At 37.7% G+C, this 27,356-nt stretch overlaps 1 protein-coding gene across 2 annotated transcripts in view; it reads right to left on the minus strand.

Annotated features, from left to right (window-relative positions):
• Window positions 1–27,356, minus strand: part of LOC121729149 (hemicentin-1-like) — a 226,260-nt gene that overhangs the window by 66,969 nt on the left and 131,935 nt on the right. For both annotated transcript variants that reach the window (XM_042117556.1, XM_042117555.1), the window contains exon 4: window positions 17,480–17,673. In XM_042117556.1, the coding sequence (XP_041973490.1) occupies window positions 17,480–17,673 (194 nt within the window). The remainder of the gene's footprint in view (window positions 1–17,479; window positions 17,674–27,356) is intronic.

Genomic DNA, 27,356 nt, shown 5'->3' on the forward strand with positions numbered 1-27,356 from the left:
ACCAAATTCAGGCTACATCTCATACAATAAACAAAAAAATTTTGGAAATCGGTCTACAAACGACGGAGTTGTCCGCGAACCAACATAAAAATAGTGAAATATATGCTCCTCCTTTTCGGAAGTCGGTTAAAAAGCCTAAGTTGTGCCTTACTACATCAGCTATGTGCCAAAAAAAGTCCTGTCAAAATCGCTCCAGCCATTTCAGAGATTAGCCGGAACGAACAGACAGACAGACAGACATACAGACAAAAATTGTAAAAAATGTTGTTTTGGTGTATATACCCTACATACATTCATATGCATGTAGTAAAATACGGTTCTTTCAATATTACAAACAGACACTCCAATTTTATTTATATGTGTGTATATGTGTATGTGTGTAAGATGTATGTAATAGATGTATAGATTATTAACATTATTAACATATAAATAAAATTGGAGTGTCTGTTTGAAATATTAAAATAACTGTTTTTACTACATGCATATGAATATTTATACGGTACTTACAAAAAATAACAATTTTTAGAATTTTTGTCTGTCTGTATGTCTGTCTGTTTGTTCCGGCTAATCTCCGAAATGGCTGGACCGATTTTGACGGGACTTTTATTGGCAGATAGCTGATGTAATAAGGAGTAACTTAGGCTACTTTTTAACCGACTTCCAAAAAGGAAGAGGACATTTTTTTTACCTATAACACATTTTGTTGACGCGGACGAAGTCGCGGGTAACAGCTAGTTAGTATATAAATATATTAGTTATTAGTATAAATGGATATGGATTATTATAATACTCATGTCTAAAGCTTTCGTTTATGTATGAGCTAAGTAATAGAAAAGCTAGAGAATAGACCCTCAAGACCAATTTAATTCAAATGATCAAGACCTATCTTGATCCTTCTTAATTCAATAAATTGTTCTAGAGGATCATTCTTTAGATTGTCAATTGTATTAGGTCATATTATTATTCTACCCGAAAACATACAGATATCCAATTAACATTGTTTAGGGATATCTACTTAGTACTCTATGAAATATCTAAAAAATCTGTCAGGAATTTTCGAAAACATGAATGGAGGTATGATCATAATAATACGTGTGTCTAGAGATAACATTTCTTTATCATCGACGGCGATCTGAGTAATACAGCTTTTACAGCCGCTTCTCTCTACGTGCATATCACTTTAGAGACGAACAGCTGTTCATTGTTCATACGTTCCGCGAGTTTCCGAACAGATTTCACCGTTCTTTCATGTAAATTGTAAATGTGGTTTCGTTTTAAATTCATCTCTATTCTTTTATGTAGAGCTGCAGTTTAGTTTTGGCATGAAAGCTAATGTGCATTAAGTAAATAAATGAAATTTTTCTAAGCCAGTTTCCATGACGGTGGCCAGTTTTATAGAGAACACCCCCGTTGTTGTAATAGTAGTAGAATAGAGAATAGCGCCCAAATGTGTACGCAGTACACCAGAGCACTTTCTCTTCCTTTTTTTATGAAATAAGGGGGCAAACGAGCAAACAGGTCACCTGATGGAAAGCAACTTCCGTCGCCCATGGACACTCGCAGCATCAGAAGATTTTGTGCTGCAGAAGCGAGCTGTGCGGGCAATCAACAAGTTGGCCCGTAATACTTCACTTAGAGAAAAATTTAAGGAAACTGGAATCTTAACTGTTGCTTCTCGATATGTCCTATCAAATGTATAATATGTTAAAAAGAATATATATGAATTCACGAAAAAATGTGATACCCATGGGAGAAATACTCGTAATAAACATAAGCTTGAAATTCCGGTTACTAGACTTACTGAAGTCAAAAATTCTTTTAAAGGTCAATGTATACGCCTTTATAATAAGATCCCAGAAATCGTTCAAAATCTCTCAATTAATAGATTAAAAAAAGTTGTTAAAGAACGTTTGTGTACCAAAGCGTACTATAAAGTTACTGATTTCATGAATGATAGTACACCATGGGAATAAGGTCGCCCCCTGCAGAGCTGTTTCTATATAATATTATGTATAATAATTGTACACTCGTTGTATTTTATTTAGTCACACTGTTATTTTATTATATAGTTTTTGTAATTTTCCATCTTTTTAGAAAAAGATGGCCCCGTGCGAGTTTCTTACGCCGGTTCTTCTCGCCGGGTTAGTTCCCGAACCGGTGGTAGGCATCTGAAGAGCAAGAACTGCAAGTGCGTTGCCGGCCTTTTAAGAGGGAATAGGGTAATAGGGGAGGGTAAGGTAAAGAAGGGAAGGGAAGGGAATAGGGGAGAGTAAGGAAGGGAATAGGATAAGGGATTGGGCCTCCGGTAAACTCACTCACTCGGCGAAACACAGCGCAAGCACTGTTTCACGCCGGTTTTCTGTAAGAGCGTGGTATTTCTCCGGTCGAGCCGGCCCATTCGTGCCAAAGCATGGCTCTCTCACGTTGAAACTTGTGTGTTGAAACTTACTTTTGTCTTGTGTGTATTGTAAATATTTTTTTCTTTCTTTGTTTCGACTCTCATAACCAAGTGGGACCGACATAAATAGCGTGAGATTAGCCATGGGACATGCCCAATGCCCATACTATGTCAGTTTCTAGTCAGACAATCAGCAACAATCAACCTGCAATATCAATCCTAATAGCTTTGTCCACACTGTGCCTTTTTCTGTTCGTAAAGGGCATGCGTTATAGCGCAGTCAACAGCGAACGTGAGGCATGCCCGCGACGCAAGCCCTCTGACCGCATCAAAAACTTCAAAAATGACAATATTGGCATTGCGTTCCTTGACGCATTCAATTATTGAATGCACCAATATGAAAGTTGATGACGAAAATTGAAGATGAAAGTGCACAGTGTGGACATAACTATTGAGACGCTGGAATCAAACCCATGACCTCCAAGTCAGAAGCCACACTTGAAGCCATTAAACCATGGAGGCGTTAACGTAAATTGATTTCAAAGCAGCCAGCAGGCGTCTGTTACTAGCTTGATTGGATTGAATCGTATTGTTCAGATTCAGCTACTGAATTCCTTGACGACATATTGATTGTTGATTCAAGGAGGTCTGGGAATAGTCCTGGATCATAATATTTCATAGTAACAATGCAATCTTACTTGGGTTTTTGTGCCGTTTTCATCGAGTGGACTTAAGGTCATTTATACAGGAAATATATTTATAGTGCCCAAAACGTAAGCGCAGCTAATATAATTATGTTGAATGGCGAACGACGCAAGTTTTTTTTAAGTTCAATTATTACATATTAAGTTTAAAATTAGGCTATATAATTACAGTGCATTGTACACGTTATAAGTCACCGCTGCGCTCTTGGTGCGAATGCCCGTGTGCAAAGCGTCTCGTAGGAAAGGTCATTGAACTTCCGTTCAACGTGAGATATGGAGAACAACATAGTGAAATGCAGCAATTGCAACATTGTAATTAGTGAGGTGCTATCCTTCGTGCAAAACAAAATAGATGTCATGAATAACGAAAGTCTAATACAAATATGTAAAAGTGCTTTTTCCGAAGATGATATAGTACACGCCAAAAATTTACTATTCCAAGCCATTCCGAGGAAGAAGCGTTTAATCACAAGAAAGAATAAAGGCAAGACCGTAAGAGATCTAGAAGATATTATTGTACTTTTTAATGAGACGGATCCAGAGATTATACCAACGTTTGTGGCGCGAGACCTGCACAAACTACCGCCAGTAACGTTTGATCACGTCGATGTGACAAATTTACTGAAAAATATTGTGATACTACAAGCTGATATTAAACATATTAAGGAAAACTATGTGACTCTTAAACAAGTAAATAATTTATATAACAGGAATATTGATCTGCATGACCTAGACCAGTCCCCAATAGAAAAATCGGAGTGTAATATTAACATGCGGAGAGGTGCATATTTGCTAGATGAGAGTTCGTACATGGATATATGTGAATCTAAAGTAGAGGACAAAATAATTGATAAGCAAAAAAAATGCTCGATTCAGGAGAACATAAATATAGGGTCAATGACCGGCCGCTCGGGTAGTATCGAGCAGAGCGATAAGGTGCAATATTCTGCTACGTCATCGCCGCGCGGAGCCGGGCGAACAGAGCAGACTAATACGTGCATCTCACTTACGCGCAAGATTACCGGTTTGCAGCGCGTGGAGGCCACTAAAACAAGTTCGGTTTCGGAAGCGAAACCTGCGCGTGAGGCCAATGTACCCGTGCAACTGCAAGAGAGGGACAGCGCGTGCGCGCAAACGGATTTGGGCGCGGGTGTGAAAGAGAAGTCTTGGGCGAACATTGTCGAAGAGGGCCAGCCGTGGCGTGAAGTCCGATACAAACGGATTTTAAACAATCGGTTTATGGGTAAGAAAGGCAAAGCGATGGCGGGAACTGACTGTAAATTTAAAGCGGCTGATATTAAAATTCCTTTTTACATCTATAATGTGAATAAAGATACTTCTGAAACAGATGTAGCGGAGTATATTATGAATAAAACGGGAGTACAGATTTTACCTGAGAGAATAAATATGAAATATAAGAAGGAATACATAGCATATAAATTTATGATCCCAAAGGCTAAACTACAAGTTTTCATGGATGAAAATCTATGGCCGGACGGGGTATCTTTTAGACAATTTTATATTTTCAAGAATAAAGCGCAGACTCAGAAGAGTGATATATTGAATAGAAACTAACATAGTTATGGCTATACCTAATAAAAACCAATACCGGTTAAGTAAATTTGTAAGCTTTAACTGTAAAAATATTAAAAGGAGCATGGAAAATGTTAAAAGATTGTGTATGAATGCGGATATCGTAGCTTTACAGGAAACATGGTTACTTCAACATGATTTACAGCTTTTGGGGGATGTGGATGACAACTTTGAATACACAGCGAAGACCGCAGTAGACCTTAGTTCAGGAGTTCTACGGGGTAGGCCGCACGGAGGGGTGGCATTGTTGTGGCGAAAAAGCGTATTTCCCAGAGTATCAGTGGTGAAGTGTAACAGTGAACGTATTGCAGCTATAAAAATGGAGGATGAGGACGGTCGTGCAATGATAGTTATGAGTGTATATATGCCTACGGACCATGTGGACAATTTGCCGTTGTTCTGTCAGTGTTTAGGAGAAATGAATGCGATAATACAGGACAATAATATAGAAGTGGTGTTTATGTTAGGAGACTATAACGCGCACCCCAATGCTCCTTTTGGTATAGAGTTGCTAGAGTTCTGTGATGAGAACGACTGGATCTGTGCTGACTTGGAGATAGCCGGTAAGTCATCTGACACACACACTTTCCTAAGTGAGGCTCATGGCTGTACAAGGTGGCTAGACCATTGTGTTGTGTCCAAGTCGGCATGGGGCACAGTCAGTAGCTTTAGAGTGTTACAGGATACATTCTGGTCTGACCACCTGCCGATAGAAGTAGTTTGTAACTTAAGACTGATTAAGCAAAAAATTAAAATGAGTAACACTTTCAGTAATAAAATCAGGTGGGGTGTAAGGGGGACGGCTGAGATAAGTAAATATAAAAAATTATGTAATGACGAGCTGAAAAACATTCATTTCCCGGAACAGTTTCAGGGCTGTGCTGACTCTATGTGTAATAATATCCAACATAGAGTCATTATAGATGGTTTATATAATAGAATAGTAAGCACTCTATGTAAAGCGTCCATATCCAGTCACAAACTTACAAATAACTGTAAAGGTAAGCGTGTGTTTGGATGGAATGAGAATGTTAAGAAGGCACATAGGCAGGCTAGGGCTGACTATATAATGTATTTATTAGCGGGGAAGCCCACTAGTGGACCTTTTTATGACAAAATGTGTGAGAGTCGTAAAATATTTAAATCGCGTCTAAAATTTTGTCAAAATAATCAAGAGCAGGTCAGAATGGACAAACTGGCTGCTCAACACTCTTCCAAGAGTTTTGATAAGTTCTGGAGAGGTACTAAGCAACTAAATAGTAAAGTAAGGCTGCCTATTAGTATAGAGGGGGTGCAGGATCCAATTAAGATTGCGAATTTATTTCGAGAGGTTTTTCAGGTGAAATCCCTGTTGCCGCTGGCTCTCCACACTGAGTGTCAAGTTCAGACGGGCCCAGCGATTGGTTTCTCGGGTAAAGATGTGTTCAAGGTGATAAATGGCATGAAGAGGGGAAAATCGCCTGGTCACGACGGACTCAGTGTGGAGCACCTGCGGCACGCAGGCTTTCATCTGCATAGAGTATTAGGAATGTTCTATACGTTTTGTATCCGGCACTCCTATTTGCCAGCAGACCTCATGAGAACTATTGTGGTCCCTATCGTAAAGAATGCTTCGGCGGATACGTCCAGTATGCGAAACTATAGACCCATTTCTCTTGCTACAATACTAGCAAAAGTTCTAGATGCGTTACTGGATACGTGTCTGAAGAAGTGTGATTCGATTGGGGACACACAATTTGGCTTTAGAGAGGGAGTGTCTACTGAGAGTGCCATACTATGTTTGAAACAGACCGTTGAGTACTATACCAAGCGGAAAACGCCGGTCTTTGCATGTTTCTTGGATTTGTCTAAGGCGTTTGATAGAGTATCGTATGAGAAGCTTTGGGCAAAGTTAAGAAAACTTGGCGTATCAAATGACATAATTGGGCTATTGACGTATTGGTATGGTAATCAACGGAACTGTGTTAGGTGGGGTAATTCACTCTCTGAGGATTACTCCTTAGAGTGTGGGGTGAGACAAGGAGGAAAAACCTCGCCCCGATTATTTAATATTTATGTAAACCAGTTGATCGAGGAGCTCAGCAGTACTCATACTGGTTGTCATATTGATGGTGTATGTGTGAATAATTTAAGTTATGCTGATGATATGGTACTGCTGAGCCCCTCAATCAGTGGTCTTAACAGGCTGTTAAAAATTTGTGAGAGGTACGCTATTGAACACGGCTTAGAGTACAATGTTGGTAAGTGTGAGTACATGATATTTCAATGCAATAATAAGACTTTCAATCACCAAGAATGTCCACCACCTTTACTCAACGGAGTACCTCTGAGTCGTGTTACAAAATTTAAATACCTCGGTCACGTGGTGACAGATACTCTTAGTGATGAGGAGGATATTGAGAGGGAGCGCAGGGCGCTATCGGTCCGCGGTAATATGCTGGCACACAGGTTTGCCAGGTGTACAGCGCCTGTCAAGATAACGCTTTTTAAAGCATTTTGTCAGGCGTTTTACACCTGTGGTCTGTGGGCCAGCTTTACTCAACGGACCTATGGCGCCTTGCGGGTCCTTTACAATAACATATTCAGGTCTCTATTGCGGCTCCCCCGATACTGCAGTGCATCCGGGATGTTTGCCGATGCAGGAGTCGACGATTTCTATGCGATTATGCGGAAAAAGGTAGCGTCAGTGGTGCATAGAGTTCGGGAGAGCCGGAATGGGGTCCTGAAGATGATAGCGGAGCGAATTGACTCTCCACTCCTTCGCAGACTCACTGAGCTACATGTCAGGGTAGCAAGATGAGCTGATGAGCTGCATTGTGATTATTTGTTTAGTTCATAATTATTTTATTGTCAAAAATTATTTATAATATGGGCTTCTTTGTCTGAAAATAAATTTTTATTATTTTTTTTATTTATTATTATAATAGCATAGCCCTCGCTTATCGCGAAAACCATTAGAAAGGAACAAATGTTTTCCCATGTATCAGGGGGGTGAGCCAAAATCTTTTCGTTTTCGCTTCGTTATAGAATCGCCGATGAAAATGTATGGAATTGACATAAGCGTTCGTTGATACAAGTATGACGTTGACGTTGGACTCGTCTAATGTCAATTCCATACATTTTGATCGGCGATTCTATAACGAAGCGAAAACGAAAAAGTTTCGGCTACATGGCCTGGTCACACGCGCACATTCTTAGAGCTATCGTGTATTCACTTTAGCTATAATCCTTTAAAATAGACTTCAGGTTTCAACAGTGCTAAAAAAGAAGTGGCAATGTAATCCCACCTTCATCTCCAACATATTTGTAGGATCGTGGGAATCCTACATTAGTTGTTGTTTTTTTTAAATTTTTGATTTTAAGAATTATATTATTCTAGAAATTGTTGTTGTGTTCTTAGATGTAGCCGTAAGATGTAAACAAATAGGGACTGTATAAATAACAAACTTATTGTAAGAATATTGGTTAAAAAAAGACACAAAGATTTACAATGTTGTTTACTGTTTAGAGTTAAGACAATAGTTATTTAATATTTAGAATATTTTAAAGACGAGCCGTTTTATTATACTATTGTGTTATTTTAAGAAGTGTTTACTATTTTGATTTTGTTTACCACTTGTTGTTTTGATAGCGTGGGAAATAAGAATTGAGGGATGTAAGCTCGAGTATAAATAAGATGTTTTTAATTGTGTTAAGTTAGTCCCAAAGTAGAGTTCAAGACGCAGGGATATAGTCCCAAATTATCCTTACAGAGGTGAAGTAGTCCCAGTTAAGAGCTAAAGATGTACGGATATAGTCCTCATATAGAGGTGTTTAGGTATGGAGTCCAGCCCCCCTGGACAAGTGGCAAAACGCTAACGCTAGCGCTGACGCTAACGCTACAAAATGTATGGATTTGACATTAGTATTCGCTAGCGAAGCGATAACTTATGTCAAATCGCATACATTTTGTGGCGTTAGCGCTAGCGTTAGCGTTAGCGTTTTGCCACTTTTCTAGGGGGGCTGACGTAGTTAAGACGGAGGCAAGTTGTGCCCGTTCTTTTGTTGTACTTGTTGTAAGTTGATGTGAGTTAATACAAGGGTGATCGATCTGACTGCATTCCTTTTGCCCAAAATCTTCATAGGATCAAGAAGCACCTACACCGATACTACATTTAACGCGTTAACCTGCCACACCTACCCGTTTACTAATCTTGTAAATAATAATAATATAATAATATAATAATCTTTATTTAAAACTTTTAGCATCTGTTACAATGTGTAGTTATAATATGACCTAAATACATATTTTCGCAGTAATAAAGAGGTATTATTATCAAACTTGCAAGCAGTATTTCTATTCATAGCATAGCACTTTTTTCAACTACTAATTTGTGGATAATTTTCTTAACCGCCCAATTTACCCCAACGAATATTATATACCCCCCAACGAATAGTAATGTAAGAGCTTAGTTTTTAAAATAATGCTATTAATTAGTATCATAATTATTATTTTATACCACATGACTCCCGCAGCTTCGTTGCACCAACATTCGTTTATCTTACGGAAATAAAAATAAAAAAGTATCCTTTGTACTTTTTCAGCACTTAAAGCATCTCCATACCAAATTTCAGTAAAATCGATTCAGCAGTTTGGGCGTAAAGACAAATAGACACACTTTCACATAAATGTATAATATTAGTGGTAAGTATGGATATTAGGATGGATTGTAATCTATAGCCTAAAATTAATAAATATTCCAGGAATTAATCAAAATGTACCACGATTTCTATAGATTTACGTTTATAATTATTTCAGCGGAGGTAGTTACAGTTGGTTCACATAATTCACAGTTTCATTTCTATTCAAATGAGATTCAAGAATGGGTTGGGACGTATATTTGCATTACGTATTTCAGTTAAGGCTTTGCAATATTCGGCGATAAGATATTGTTTCAGTCTTAATTACAATTCTCGGTTGATTGAAAACTCAGATACGTGAAAAGAATCGAATCAAAATATAACATACTGCTTTGAATAAGTTCATCAAACATAAGAAAATTGGCGGTCTTACCACAAAAACTAAACATATGTTGAACAGTTGTTTTGAGACCATTTTGTACTGAATTTATCTCTAATCAACAGTTCAACAGGTGTTTAAATCTTGTGTAGTAAGACCGTAGATGTTTAATTATTAGATACAATTGTAAAGAAATTTACTTCTTAAGAACTATCCTATGCGTCAAACAAATTAAAGTGTGGTGGAAATAATGATAAATTTAACTAAACCTAGCGTCCACGAATAGGACCCACGGATTATTTTTCATGTCAAACTAAAATGTGATATTATGCCCACCACACATTCCCGCCACTGTATCTCCTGTGTCACGGGCTTTGGAAAAAACATGAAATGTGATAGCTAATATTATCCAAATTCCAAAACTGCATAATATTCGAAAGCGATATTCACACCCAAAACCTAGGAGTTGAAGGCATATCATACACCATTACCAAAATAATAAATATCGTCACAATGAAACACAATTCACCAATACCGACCACTGATTTGATAACAGAGACGCTATAAAAACAGAGTGAAGTTTCGCCACTGAAAATGACGCAGTAAAAACACTTTCATTTTCTATGGATAAAAAGTAGATACAAAAACATTATGTTACGAGGAAAACTCTGCGCTCGCTCTCATAAAAAATATAACTTGAAAACACAAGCCATTCGGTGATAACGATAAAACGACCATAAACCCACCCGCCCTTATACTGAGGAAATGAAAACGTGGACCGAAACGCCATCTGGCGATTTAAATTTGATCTATAAGCTATAAAGAGCTAATCGAATTAAAAATTTGTTGGCTTCGATGAGCGAATTCATTATTATGTATTAGCATTTTTGTGTAATGTTGCAATTTTTTTATTAAAAGAGCAATCCTTGTATGAAATAGATATTTGACGTACTTACCGAGATTCTGATAAAAGTGTACACTACAATGAGTATAAAAACCATTTCAAGTTTCTACGAAATTGAGTACGCAGAAATTTCTGGAGAGAAAATCGATTGAGTGAGATTCCACGGGAGCACAAAAACGAAAATTCGAGAGTATTGTTTTCCTTTTACATAAAAATTTGAAAGTTTTTACCGAAGCCACTTTCATCCTTTTAAAATTTTTAAACATCATTAGTTTTGTGTGATCCAATTTGTGCTCGTGTGCATTCATTTTGTCGATTTACGTCAGAATGAAGAAGACGACAGGTCAAAAGCCCTCGTCGTTTCTGCAAACGGAAAGTCTTATGCACTTTGATCCACTTCGGAAGGCTTTTGTGGAACGTTCAGGACTTCGGTAATTATCCTGTTATGCGATAGTAAAGATATTCTAAAATTTTAAAACGTTTCTCAGAAGTCATTGATTTTTGTCAAATTATAGTAGATTTTTTTTTATGAAATAAGGGGGCAAACGAGCAAACGGGTCACCTGAATTGGAAAGCAACTTCCGTCGCCCATGGACACTCGCAGCATCAGAAGAGCGGCAGGTGCGTTGCCAGCCTTTTAAGTAGGAATAGGGTAATAGGGGAGGGTATGAAAGGAAAGGGAATAGGGGAGGGTAGGGTAGGGAATAGGGTAGAAGATTGGGCCTCCGGTAAACTCACTCACTCGGCGAAACACAGCGCAAGCGCTGTTTCACGCCAGTTTCTGTGAGAACGTGGTATTTCTCCGGTCGAGCCGGCCCATTCGTGCCGAAACATGGCTCTCCCACGTATAAATTTGTCGATTATGAGTTAGCTTATTTTATTCCTTAATAAATCTACGTTGATGAACTTTTTATATTTGGATTACATTTGGATTTATACTAATATCAGAGATAAAAACAAAAATTTACCGAAATAGTAAAAACGCAAACAAATCACAAATATCATCAATATCAAAATAGATTAGGTGATTTTCGTTGCAGAATTTCTTGATCCAGTCTCCGCGCTAACGCCCGCGATAAAAGCTGTGCAATATAAATTTTGTATAAAATGTTGTACTAACAAGCACAGTAATAAATTAAATTATTCAAATTCCAATTTATAAAAACATTTTACCTTCCAATTTTAATATCCTTTGTTTGAGCTCTGTTATGTTTTACTACAAAACATCGGAACACAAAATCAATCTCAGGAACGCCTTGAGGTATAATAATGGAGTGACTCTACAAGCGAACAAAATATTTCGCTCATAGAAACACAATAATAAGATTTTCTCAGTGATGCAGTAATAAAGATTCTTTTATCCTACAATGAAAAGTAATATATTTTTATGCCTGTAATTGGTTTCTATTGTAACATTATTAGACTCCAGATTATGAAGGCCCAGGCGCAATATTCATTCGGTAGTAGGACCGTAATGATTTTCTCTTTGTAAGAAATAATAATTTCACCCTGAACGGATTTCAACAGGAAGCTTTAAAGTGTTATATTTTTATAACAAAGGTATCAAAACTAAAGTATTGAGAAGTCGTGATTAAAACATAATGTTTTTGTAACCAGAATCAAATTAACTGTGAAGAAATACAATTCGATAGGAATCAACTTCCTCAATGGTACATAATTTCATAAAAATTGTTAGCTTTTTTCTTCATTATTTATTTTGGATACTTGCAACATCAGAAGAGTAGCAGGTGCGTTGCCGGCCCCAATAACACCCAATAACTTTGTAGACACGATAAATAGATATGATGATAAAAAGTGACGCATTTTGTCGTTAGTACACACAAGTATGATACAGACAAAAACGATTTCCGTAGCACGCCGGTACTTCAGCGTGAAACATGAAAGGAACAAATCAAATATTTGTATTGACCCACTCGGAGCGTCCAGTGACACGTGCAACTGACATGTTGCGAACTTCTATAAATACGTTGGAAAATTATTATAAACCAAAGTTCAAAAGAAAATCGAAAAACCTGACTCTGAATTTCGGAAATTGAAATCGCACTTGAAACTTAAAGAGATGTCGGCGCGTAGGGGTCTTTCGCTGGTTCACACCATAGATTTTCGAACTACCGCTCCACACGTTTAGGTATGAAACTCGTGAGCATTAGCGATCGATCGCTCTTGTGGGGTAGCTGCCCTCCCCTAGAGGCTAGAAGATAAATAAACGTCAATTTTCCTGGCGAGTGGGAATTAAAAACGTGGTACCTACCCTGCGCAAAATAAAGTGTTGGAAATAAAATATATCTTCAGTTAGATTAATAAAAGTCAATTTTGATGATTTTTTGTTCATCAAAATTGACTTGAACAAATGAATGGGATTAGACGACGTAATGTCTACTTTGTGCTATTGTGTATTATAGCATGAGTATAATAAATAATTTGCAAGAATTTGACTTGTATAATATTTTTGACACTATTAAATGAGAATCACAGCCAACATTAAAATAAATTGAATTAGCGAGCACCCGATATAATGTAATTAGACTGCTCGATAGCGAATTGATTTTCTAATTTGCGAAACGGATAATTAGTGTGGACGGCGGCCGATGCTTCATTAATATTGTAATTGCTGCATTTGTCATTACATTCGAATTGATATTCCGCGAAATTTATATCCGTTATAAATTACAATTGCAATTTACTCTATTTAGCATTGCCCTTACTGAATTTATAACGGTTATTCATGGGTGAAAACTGATTATTATCTTCGATATCTGGGGGCACAGGTGTGCCCCCGCCAAGATGAGCCAAGCGAATAAAACTAACCCAACAAGGGTCTGTAGATTTAATATGCTGGGAATGCATGCCGCGATGGAAAAAGGTTAAAAATATAATAATAATATATGTAATACCGTATGGCAGTAAGGACCGGTATTCCCTTTATTATCAAGACGTATTTAAGAACAAAAGGGGTAAACCAAACAGGTTGGATAACATGATCGTGTATGATTTTGTACATTTTACGTTTTACAAAACAAACATTTTAAAAACATGTAATTTATTATTTACCAAAAACCATCATCATAATTCTTCAAATTAATCATACCAATGAAAGAGCTTAATATGTCTGAGAGATCGGGATCGAATATAATTATTAATCTCTTGTAATACTCCTAGTAGAGCTTCGGTTGTGTTACTAATTTTTACAATATTTGAAAAATATTATGTCAATTTATTGTTATTAACTGTATTAAAAATGTTTTCAGTATTGTTAAAACTTTTTAACGATAAAGCATATTTTTACATACTAGAAGAAATACATGGTTTACTATAAAAAATATAAAATTAAATAATGTTTAAAAGTAAATAAACACTGAAATAAAAAATTAAATATACGTCAGAGGCTCAAGCTGGTTTTGTTTTTTGAGCTTAAGAATAAAAATTTATTTTATTTATTTATTACCAAATTCCACCAAAATCAGTTTAGCGTAAGTATGACAATATTGTTCTACTTGTTGACCTGGCATAAATGACGTGAGATGAAACTGCTCAGTTCTCATATCACCAGCCGCACCAGCTCGAGCCATGCGCCGTGTGAAGGTGACTCGAGGTGGCCCGGGTGCCACGCCGGCTGGCTCGAGCAGGCGCGTCCGTTCCGATTGAAGTCTGTAACTTCAAAGGCGCGGCTCGACACGGCGCGGCTCGTATTATTACGCGCCGTGTGAGAAATTCAAAGTAAAAAAATTTTAGGGAAATAAATTTATTTAAATTTCCCTAAGCGTAAACTAATCTAGACACGTGGTAACGTGTCAAGCCAAGTTCAAGTGTTATTATTAACGAAAGCATCTCGGCTTATATTATACATTTGCGATGTAGTCCTATATATTTTTTTTTACTTCCAACTTGGACCTTATTATCAGAAGCACCTGGGCTAAGGGCCCAGGGACGATGAGATGAAATATCCAAAAGCACTCCAAAAGATATCTCCGGACGTAGTTATAACGATAAAAGTCGCCCATCAACTCGAAACCCGAACTAATATTTGCCAACAATTTCATTATTTCGCATTCAGCTTTTAAAGTAGAAATTCTTGAATTTGGCATAGTTACAAACATTTGACCTCCTTCCTTCGATATCGGAAGTCTTGGCAACGGCGGGAACTGTGTCAAAAAAGTGATCTACGACTTTGTATCTTTAGAGCATTTTAGTTTGATTTATTGCTGTGAAATTTTGATAGTCGAAATATGAAAATATTTTATGCTGTTATTTCAAACATAGGGTGAACGAGGTTCTATTCTGATATACTGTATGCAAAATAAACTGTTAATATTCGGTGAAGGAAATCGTGCCAAAAATAATATATTAGTAGGCAGTACTACGTATTATCATGGGAAGGAAGCTAGAAGGAAGCAAATCTGTAGCTAACAGTTAATATTATTTTTATAGCTAACTAGCTGACCCGAGGGGCCGGGTGCCATCGAAATTCTCATACATACATACGTAATACCATAATCATATTTTGCTCATACGAAAATATTTTTAGTGTTTAAATATTTTGTGGTAAATATAATAAATAACAAAAACCATTTTGTCGCTTACGCCCTTTCAATTTTTTGCTATTCCATTGCTTGTTTTCTATGAGAGGCTGGGCCGGCCTCTCAGAGAAAACAAGCATATATGCAACATATGCAACACGGTTTTTTACTTTAACGCGGCGTCACCTTAAAAGGGACATAAGTTTAGACAATCGCAATGCAGCTCAATGGACGACGAATTTATGAAGCCAGGCATGGATGAGCGCTTCTCAAGATCGGAATGTTTGGTACTCTTTGGATGGCCTATGTTTTGCAGTGGATGACAGGCTGATGATGATCGTTTTATGCTTAATGCCGAAGGATACGTTTAATGGACGCGGTCGCAATGCGGGTTGCACTTTGCCAAATCACTGATATTTTTGTAACAGGTAAAAATATGATCGAATTTATTTGGACTAGAATTAGAATCACTACAATTTATTGTTTTTAAACACGAAGAATAGTAATTTTAAATAAAAGTAAAATAATAATATGAGTATCATATTATTGTGTTATCTGTGTAATTTATAGGTATTATATATATGATATAGATCAGTGTTTTAACCTATACTATAAAACTTTTGACTATTTTTGTAAAAAAAATCTATATTATCTTATCTAAGTAGAAAAATTTCATAATTATATATTATTTTTGAACATAAATAAATCATAAAGGGTTTCGCGAAATAATTTTATATCAGGAGTCTAGTCACCAAAAAGATTGAGAACACTAAAAAGGGAAATAATTTAATAAGTAAGCTAAAAACTTCATAGTACTATTATAATAATATACAATATCACTGTACATAATGAATTTTTAACCAACTTCCAAAAAATGAGGAGGTTATTTAGCGTTCATATAACTAGGAGCGTCCGTGGCCTAATGGGTTATGGTACCTTTGGTTCGCACTCGTAGGGGGTGCAGGATCGATCCCGGGTGGAGGCGTGTACCAATGAGACAATTTCTGATCTCAAATACAATAATAAGGATGCTCGTACTGTGAAGGAAAACATCGTAAGGAAACCCGCACATAGTTGGTCCCAGACCTATTGACTAGTTCTTTCCTCTGAAATGAGTCGTATGTGCTTGGGCAACCATACCGACATTTAAAATCTTGTCCCAGGCACTACATCATTAACTTTCAGGAGTGTTTACTTCGCTCTGAAAATATTGCATAAATCATCCACAAAGGATGCAAAGGCCTAGTTTTTTTAATAACCTACTCCATACATGGTGCTAAAACGTAGCTTTTAAAAAAATTATACTCTTTCAGCGCCGCTACTTTTACATTGAAGTATCTGTATACATGGGACTTATACTTACACTTACTTACACATGCACCCTAAAATGTTGTCATTTTGTTTTGTTACAGCCTGTACATAATATAATTGTTGTATAGTATAAAGTTATAAAGTCAGTGAATAATTGTGATACTTTTTCAGTTATAAAGTTTTTTCACAGACTATCCCTTATGATGAATGTCGTGAAAATTACGTATATTATATTTTACATTTTCTTTAAGGGTAAATGAGATATAAAATTCCAGTTCAAAAGATCACAAAGTAAATTCTTATCGTAGTGAAATCACCATAAGAAAGCTGAGACGCTATTACGAAAAACTTTTTCTTTTGGGTGTGATTCTGAAGAACAAAAATAAAGGTAGTATTTTTAAATTAGCTTTATCTTTATAAAAACTCAATACGATGGACTTCACAGCCGTTTATCGTAATTTCGTAATTGATGGTATCGCCGCCACATATTGCATTTTACCAAGATAAAAATTTATGAATAGCTATTGTTTCATGTGACTGAAAGTATATGTATACTAAATTCTTTCAAAATCGGTGTTAATGTGATAGACAGAGATATACAGTGTGTTTGTGTAAACACCGTTATCCTCGAAACCATTAAATGAGACCGTCAAAATGACCAACTTTTTCTATGAGAACAATGCTGGGAACATAAAAAAATGCCGTCTTCATACCCATACAGATGCCCGGATCGGCAATTCGTATGGGTATGAAGACGGATTTTATTGAGTTCCCAGCATTGTCCTCATAGAAAAAGTTGTTCATTTTGACGGTTTCATTTGATGGTTTCAAGGATAACGGTGTTTACACAAACACACTGTATATTTTTATACTAATAATATTATGATGATATGGATATTTCAAGAGCCGCAATTTTTTTTTCAGTTAATTTCTATATCCTAAGTTAGAGCGTCTGAGAATTACAATCACATTTCTACTCGTAATCGCCGGCATTAAAAAGTTTCACAATCCTAGTCCTTAATTTAAACTTACCGATAACGTCGAGGGCGACTCTATAGTTTCTAGTCGGTGATACTTGGAAGTCAACGCGACATCTATAAGTGGCGCGGTCTCGTGGCTGCACGTCGTGCAGTTTGAGGATGCTAGGCTGCGTGTTCCACATGGCGCGCTCCTCAAAAGCTTCGTCTGCCCAGTGTCCCGCTGGCCCGGACACCCTAGTGTCGTAGCTATAACAAATATTATATTGTCACTAAACATTCCGGTGAAAAAAACAATTTAAATAAAATTTTGAAATTAATGTTTTTTTTAATCATTCAAATTTCATATATCAAGAAAATGTCGGCAACGCACTTGCAGCTCTTCTGATGCTACGAGTGTCCATGATCGACGGAAGTTGCTTTCCATCAGGTGACCCGTTTGCTCGTTTGCCCCCTTATTTCATAAAAAAAAAAAACTTTTAGCATAATATAACTTATAAGTGAATTTTACTTTTAATTACTTTACATTTTCCTAAAAAATACACTATCAGCGAAGATTATTCATAGGCAGATTGGTTGGATGTAATTTGTCGCGTTATGCCATACCCAGCCAACAGAATACTATCCCGACTTAATTGATAATGAATAGAATGAACAATGTTATAACTTAACCTGAGCTCTAATAAATATGACGTAACCAGTTTAAGCAAGACCCTCGTAGCATACATTTAGTGTGCTACGACGGTCGCACTTAAACTGGTCAGTCTATAGCGCGCTTCGTGGTACGCCTTCGCTCCCCTTTATTGGTCTCAGAAGCAAAGCTTATAGACGTACAGTAGTATCGTAGTATTTAAAGCATCTTCGAGAGTAGAAGAAAAAGACAAGAATTGAAGGCAACGCCATCTTAGTTTAAATCTGGTGATCGCCTTTATCTAGAGGTAAGATAAGCATTCCTTCCACTTTACACCACTAAAACGATACCAATTACGGTGGTGTCATATGGAATCTCTAGTGCATATGACACCACCCTAGTGATGTCAAGATGACCATATTTTGAGTGACGGATAAATTTAATTGGAGTTTTCATATCAAAAACTAACTAACTATGTAACATCACTAATAGTCGGTGGTGTCATATGGACTAGAGATTCCATATGACACCACCGATGGTGTCGTTTTGGTGGCGTCAATTGGAATAATCCAAGATAAGGTAAAATGAAACAATTCTAATGAACAAAATTTTCTTTGTTCAACCAACATATGGTTTTGGAAATAAAATGATTTCATATTATAAATCAGACAATTTACTTGAAGTCCTACGCTAAGTCTAGCAAGTCTAGCTCGAATTTACCAGCGCCCATGACGAAAGCCTGGCTAGTGGCCCGCGGACTACCAGACACTTCGACGACGAAATTAATGATCAACACTATAGCTTGACCGCTGTAAAGTCGACCCTCGTAGCATACTCGTAGCATACTAAATGTATGCTACGAGTATGCTACGAGGGTCGACTTTACAGCGGTCAAGGTCTTTAAGGATCAATATCATCTCACACATCACGTTGAGTTGAGATTACGTAGCTGAGAAGAAAGCTGGACTCTTCTAAATTCAAAATACAATAAAATTAAAAAAATAGCGACACATATGGGTTTTCTATTTTATATATTAGAAAAATATAAAATAGAAAACCCATATTACCCATAAACTATTGCATAAGTTTTTTTTTTAATGAAATAAGGGGGCAAACGAGCAAACGGGTCACCTGATGGAAAGCAACTTCCGTCGCCCATGGACACTCGTAGCATCAGAAGAGCTGCAGATGCGTTGCCGGCCTTTTAAGAGGGAATAGGGTAAAACGGTAAGGAAGGGAGTAGGGTAGGGAAGGGAATAGGGTAGGGGAATGGGCCTCCGGTAAACTCACTCATTCGGCGAAAAAAAAATATGGCATCATTAGGCAGTGCATTGTATAATGCCGAAAAGGATACCCACTCAGGTGTATTACCACGGCGCAGAACACTGCACCGCGGTACCTGATCTTCCGTGGTTCCTATATATTACGCCTGACGCACGACAGATTCAACATAAATAATAATAATATATAATAATACTATACATATAATAATACATTAAAATAATAAAACATCATTTTTTTAATCATTTTAATTAGTTATTATGAGTGTTTGTTTTAAGTCTATCTAGTTTTTTAAGAAGTGAACGGTTTTAGCTATTTCTTCTTATTTTATTATAAGCCTATTTTATTGTAATGTTTACATAGTGATTTTTATGCGTCTTTTATAATATTGTTACTTTTAGATCAGCAGTTTGATAAATAATGTCGGAGACCGCGGGCGCGCCGGTCATTTTCATTCGTTGCCCGAAATGCGATCGGTCTTTCAAAGGGGTAAAAGGTTTGAATATACATTTAGGTAAGACACACAATCACAAAGCAAACCTCAGTAGTACATCCACAATACCCCCATCATCAACCGAAATCCCTTTTTGGCAAACAATTTCAAATTATAAAGCGTCAATCCCTATCTTAAAGCGTATCCCTAAAGGTGCTAGGATTCAGGTACCCAAGGACCTCTCATCGGTAATTAAAGACGTTATTTCTAATCCCGGTTGCGGCAAGCGGTGGGAAAACCTCCTTTTTTTTCCATACAACATTCTCCACGCTATACAAGGTAAAAAACGGCCACTCACTTCAATAATTAAAAACAACTGCTCCACAATCACACTGTCAATCATTCTCTAGCGAGTAACCCCCATGACAACCCACTCCCACATCTAACCATTTCACTTAGTTTAACATATAAAATCGAATCAAAGGTCAGTGACGGAGACCTTAAAGGCGCTGCCAACCTGCTTTTCTCCAATGATTCAATAGCTCCGCACGATGAACATACCCTTGAAGCTCTCCGCCATAAATACCCCTCACTTCCTTCACCCACCATACCACTTCCATCCAGCACCGCTGTAGAACCGGTACAGTCCTCAGTAAAAGACATCAAGCACGCCATTATGTCGTTCAGGACAGGATCGGCCAGTGGCTACGATGGCCTAAGTCCGCAGCACTTGAAAGACCTAATCAGTACTCCGGGACACTCCACCAGAGCACTTCTAGCAGATCTGACAGAATTAATCAACGTCATGCCATCTGGCAAGGTTCCTCATAATGTCACAAATATCTTATATGGCGCCAATTTGTGAGCCTTAAAAAAAACGGTGGCATCCGCCCTATAGCTGTCGGCTGCACCTACCGAAGAATTGCTTCCAAAATCTGCTGTAAATATATTTCGCGTAAGCTGGCGGACACTTTTCAACCTGTTCAACTAGGTTTTGGTAGTAAGGGTGGCTGTGAGGCTGCCGTCCACGCCTTAAAATTGAAGTAAAAATGCTTTTAATTCTATCTCTAGAAGTGCTCTACTGACAGAAGTTCAAAAACACGTGCCAGAAATCCACAAATTGACATACTATGCTCTAAGGTGTTGTTCTTTATGGGAGTATTCAGATTCACTGTCTCAACTAGACCTAAGAAACACACTAGTCAATGTTCTCAACTGCCGAATCTCCGATACCTCTTGGGTTCAAGCTACTCTACCCATCTGGTTCGGAGGCCTGGGTATTAGAACGGTGACTAGTATGTCTCTGCCCGCGTTCCTTTCATCAGCCCATAGCATAAATTCACTTTTTTTAAAAATAGTCACAAATTATTAGGCAGCGTTGGTATTGACTCCTTAACCAAAGCTATAAAAACATGGCGTGAAAACTGTACGGCGGAAATCCCAGTCAATGCCAGCATCCAAAAAAATTGGGATGAACCACTACTAAATTTGGCTAAACTCGACCTTTTAAATTGCTCGTCCCCCGTAGACCGTACGCGTCTCTTGGCGTCCGCTGAGCCAGAATCGGGGTATTGGCTCCAGGCCATCCCATCATCTAATATAGGCACACTTTTGGACAATAACACCTTTACGTTTCAGTCGGTTTGCGTATATGTGCCGAAATCACCGAAGCCCATCGCTGCCATTGCGGCACCTCAGTGGACCGCCAGGGGCACCACGGATTGTCTTGCCGCCGGAGTGCCGGCCGCCAGTCCCACCATGCCTCCATAAATGACGTCATCCGCAAGGCCCTTGCCACCGTCAACGTGCCGGCTACACTCGAGCCGAACGGTATCGCGTGTGACGATGGCAGGAGGCCCGATGGAATGACGCTTACTCCATGGAGCCGGGGCAGACCTTTGGTTTGGGACGCCACCTGCGTGGATACGTTGGCGACGTCACGCTTGACGGCCACCTCGAAAGAGGCGGGAGCGGCCGCCGCTCACGCGGAGACCAGCAAGAGTGGAAGCGGAAATATGAGTGTCTGGGCGAAGACTTCATATTTCTGCCTTTTGCTGTTAAAACCCTGAGTCCGTGGGGGCCTGACGCAAAAGCCCTCTGTAAAAATGTCTCCAAAAGACTGGTCGCCAAATCAAATGACCACAGGGCTGGCGCTTACCTCGGCCAACGTATTAGTTTGGCCATTCAGCGAGGTAATGACGCCAGCCTAATTGGTACTTTGCCCGCAGCCTTCGATTTAGATTTAATTTTTTACTTATAAATAGTGTTTATACAGTGTGTAACAAAAATAAGTGATAGTACAGGGTGTGTACGTGTTCCTTGTAGAGAGTTCACTGTGAAAGTAGCAGCTCTGAAAGACGAAAAAATTTTTTCACTTTTGTATGGGCAAGGGTCCGAGCGTCAGGAGTTTCCCCATACAAAAGTAAAAAAAAAATTTCGTCTTTCAGCGCTGCTACTTTCACAGTGAACTCTCTACAAGGAACACGTACACACCCTAAAGTATTTTCACTTATTTTTGTTACAGCCTGTATATTAATTAATGAATTAATTTATAGTTGTATTTTTATTGCATTTTTAATGTAACTAAAGTATAATCATATTGTATTTAGTGACCCACATTATTAATAATAAAATTCCTATTATAACTTAAAAAAAAGGTAGAAATAAATTATTGTAAAATAATATTATACGTACTTAAAATACGTAATGGACAACCCAAATAGCTGTAACGATAAATAAATCCCATTAAAATGATGTACAAATAAAGTAAAAATGTAAATTTAGTGAAAAGGTTAAAATTTGAAAACGGACAGGCTAATAGGAAAGGATTAACCACAGTCCTCGAGTACTCATCGATGATTAAGTGATAACGATAAAAGAATTCCAGCGCTCAAATATGTTAGCTATTAAGCTGCTTACAGCAGGAGCTAATGAACTAAACATTCAGCGGCTAACATTCCCCCGGCTATTTGAAAACTATTTCGTTATTAACTATTAAATTTCATCCACAATCCAACTGGATCAATTACGATTCACTTGATCGTGATCAAATTAAACGTAAAATGAATATAAGCTGCGAAATGCGGTGGTGAGTGTAATGACGGTTGATTGCTCAGTGCTCAACCTACGTTTAACATTACGAGTATCTGCTATGACCAGGAATGTATAAAGTTGTGTTACCACCGCAGATGTGTGCGAGGAATGCGTTTTTACTAGGCGTATGGCATCAGTTGTGAATAGTTTATACACTATACAGTCTCGTGAGCGAAGTAACCACTCATCAAAATATAGTGTAGAGCATGGGAGTTTGGAATAACCATGAAATTTAAATGTCCGTATTGGACCCAAACACATCAGGCATTCTCACAACATACACCAGAAGAATGAACATGTCAATACGTCTGAGACTTATTTTAATTTGCGAGTTTCCTCACGTTTTCCTTCACCGTACGAGCATCCATATTATGTACTCGAGATCAGAAAATGTCTCATTAGTACACGCCTCCACCCGGGGTCGAACCTTGACCAAAGGTCTATCCACTAGACTACGGATGCTCCTATGTTTTTTATAAATTATAACCAACTAGCTGTGCCCCGCGGTGTTACCCGCGATTTATTAGGTCAACTAATAAATCGCGGTGTTTTAATAGGTCAATAGTTATTGGTAATTAGAGACAAAATGAATTGAGTTTGATCATTGGAAACATCAATTTTTGATAACTGAGAGATGGAAGTTGATGATCGTTTGTGAAACGATTTCCAACTTTTCGCAATGTAAAGGACTGTGAGACGGAGGACAGGACGGACGGAGGGCACATCTGTACTAATATTATAAAGCTATCCTATTTAGGGGGGAAAAAAATACTTTTATAATAAATTACTTCATTTGTTTGTTAAAAGGATCGTTTAAGCCCAGCACTAACGAAGCGATACTATTTCGTTAAAAGCAACAGTCCCAGGGGGGTGGGGCGAAGCAGGAGACAGGGCGAAAGCCTATTAATCAATTAAAAAAAATAAAAATAACACCTCCTCTTTTCCGGAAGTCGGTTAAAAATAATAACCATTTGTTAGTCCAGGATATCCACTACCTAGCTAGCAGCTTGTAAATTTTTGTCGAAATCGGCTAACAAACATCGGAGTAATCGTTGAACAAAAAATAATCACATGAAAACGAACATAACATCTCCTCCACTTTGAAAGTCGGTTAAAAATGTAGCTTATGTGTTAATCCAAGATGTCAACTACCTCTTTGTGAAATTTTGTCGAAATCGGTCCAGCCGTTTAAGTGTGAAGAAGTAACAAACGTACAAACTCACAAACTCACATACTTTCGGCTTTATAATATTAGTAGGATAGAATCGCTTCATTTGCCTGACCACGCTCGGCTCAGCAATTCTAATGGATTTTAAAATCGCACACCTCGCAAAGCAGTTCCAGCGAAAATGCAGCCTAACTCCTTAACAACGATTTAGAGGTAAATATAATATCAGGATTAAAAAGACACGATGTTTATAAAAATAATTGGCTTCTTACAATATAAGACTATGAAAAATGGCCATTACGAGCAGTTAGTTTCTCCCGATTTTATTAAATTAGCTTACATACGCAATGACACATACAGGCATCACAATACTTATTGATTTGAAATCCAAATAATACTAAATTTCTATCCATACTAATATTATAAATGCGAAAGTTTGTCTGTCTATTTACCTCCTCACGTCCAAAGCACTGAACTTTTTCAACGTATAGAGACACTTTGAATCCCGGGAAAGGACATAGGAAAGGGAAACTTTCATCCCGGAAAAATATACGGTTCCCACGTAATAAACAAATTTTGGCGCAACGGAGTCGCGGGCGTCATCTAGTTCTTTATTATATTTATGTCCTAGTTTGTATTAACGTTACTTCATAAAAGTTTAATAACTTTCATATTGAATTTAGAAGATTGGAGCAATAAATCACTACTTCTCTATATGTTGGATATAACGCCTTTGTTCTAAGCTGTATTAAGGACGACCTGTGTAACTTCTGTGTGAGTTATGGCCAATAACACCCCGCGCTGTCATAACGAATTTAGCCCGTAAGCTCGACCGATATCGGGTTTCATCTCTAAAATTGTAAAGTTATTTTTGTGAAACGATAGTAGTTTTATTGAAAATAGAGAAATACACGGCTATTATCGAGTCGAAAGATAAATACTCTAGATAGAGATGTGTTATAAAATACAGCTAACTCTTTAACCGCTGACGTCGGATCCAACAAATATTTTGTGTAAATTTCGCTTTACAAAGTGTTACAAAGCAGAGTGATTTCACTGCGAAAGTAGCAGCGCTAAAAGAATCATCTTTGATTTCTGTCTCTATTAAAATGCCCCGGCTACATTTAAATTTGCTCATACAAAAAAAAAAATACAAAAAAGTCTTCAACACTCACACTCAGAATTATAGGGACATAATATTGTGTCCCTTAAAGTATTATCATTTTCGCGCCCTGTATTTCCGACTAAAATACCACAACTAAATAAACTTAAAATTGTTTTGTTTCAAATCTTTTCAGAATGTCTACGTGTTGACCTACCACTTCTAACGTTATATCAAAAATGCGTTTACTTTAATAATACGAGTATAACGATTTACTGTGCTTGACGCTGCGGGCACGTCAATTGATATGAAATCACTTAGTTGAAGGGATAAGCAATTTTGAGCCGGGCAACCTTTGTCAAATTATTAATTATAATTAGCAATCGCTTCTTAATTAATTTATCGCTTTGTAATTGAAGACGTAAGGGGATGAAGACGTGGATTACTTATATTTTATAATATGAGGACAATTACTTATTTTTTCCCTTATAATTTGAACGAACCTTGTAACTCACGACTTCATCGTCAGACTAGGATATCTGACTATCCATAAAATCCACATTTTTAGGGTGGATTTAACTGTAACTTTAACTATAATGCAAAATGTCAAATCTTTGGTTAAAGTAAAAATGGACGCAATATTTAACCATAACCTAGCTCGAGAAGGCTTTAAATGAACGTGGCGAAAAAAGAAACCAACGCGGTTTTCATACAAAAATACAATTTTTGACAGTTCTCCTTTACCAGCAGCGCCCCCGCCCACGTTCATTTCAAGCCTTGTCGGACCAGCCCTAGTGGACAAATGGCAAGCGATTATCGTAAACGCTAACAAAATGTATGCGATTTGACATAAGTCATCGCTTCGCTAGCGAATACCAATATCACATCACATACATTTTGTGGCGTGGGCGTTGGCGTTTACGATAATCGATTGCCGCTTGTCTAGGCCCTCAGCTGTCATCTGTCAAATTCTGTGGTCAAAGTTAAGGATAAAGTTAAAGGTAGCCTTAACAATAACCATAACTTTGACCATAACTTTAACCACGCCTCTGGTGCAACCCACCCTTAATAGCAAAACATTTTCCCGATCCGAGGCTATACCTCAATTTTTTTCAAATTGTTCACTAACTCACTTCATACACTTACGTCTTCAATAATAATTATTATTCTAATCGTCAAGTTGATACTAAGCGTCAATGAAGATCGATATTAGGTAGTTTGAGAGCTGTTTATTAATACGGGCCTTAGACTACTCCAATTGCCAAATCGTTTGGTATTCCACACAAACACAGATTTGTTTGTATAACGTTAAACGTGGCCTAAATCCATTGTTCGACGATACAGTTGTTGACGCACCATTCAAAAACCTGGTTCAGAGTAAACAGATCATTTCTACTGCAGAATCACTCGTCATCGCACCGCAGATTGGAAACAATGAATGGAGAACAATTCCCCTGTATTGCCGACTTACGTTTATGAGAGGCTCGCAATGCAACAATAGACTATACAATCCATTTAATGGCGAACAAATCTGTGGATGAGAGAAATAAAATCAGGCAAGTGCGAGTTGGACTCGCGCTTCCTGGTTCCGTACCGTTATAGAGCAAAAATATTAAAAAACTGTGTTTTTGTATGGGATTTTATTTTATTTAAATTTTATTAATAATAATAATAGCTCCCACACCGGTTTCGGTGACGGTGGCCGGTTTCATTGAAACCAGACCAGCTACGCAGGAATAATTTTATAGTGCCTAAGTGTGTGCGCAGTACACAAGAGCACTCTCTATTCCTTTACTCTCATAACCTAGTGGGACGGAAGATCGACACGACTGGCGAGAGATCAGGCGCAGGACCGACTTCTTACATGCCCATACGATGCATGGATCATCTTACTTGTCAGACAATCAGGTGATCAGCCTGCATTGTCCTGACCAACCTTGGAAATAACATGTTTCCAACGCGGGAATCGAACCCACGACCTCCGAGTCAAGAGCCGCGCTCTATACCACTAGACCACGGAGGCGGAAATTTTATTATGTAATATTATGTAAATACAGCTGAGTATTTTGTGTACATTTGAAGTGCCTACCTGTTGTCATCGTAGATACCGAGCAAAAATGTTTGAAAAATCATGTTTGTTGTATGGGGCTCCCTTCAATATTGAATTTATTTTTTAGTAATTGTTTTTATAGCGGCAATAGAAATACAATATAATCTGTGAAAA

The sequence above is a fragment of the Aricia agestis genome, chromosome 7 (genome assembly GCF_905147365.1).
Source record: "Aricia agestis chromosome 7, ilAriAges1.1, whole genome shotgun sequence".
NCBI lineage: Eukaryota > Metazoa > Arthropoda > Insecta > Lepidoptera > Lycaenidae > Aricia > Aricia agestis.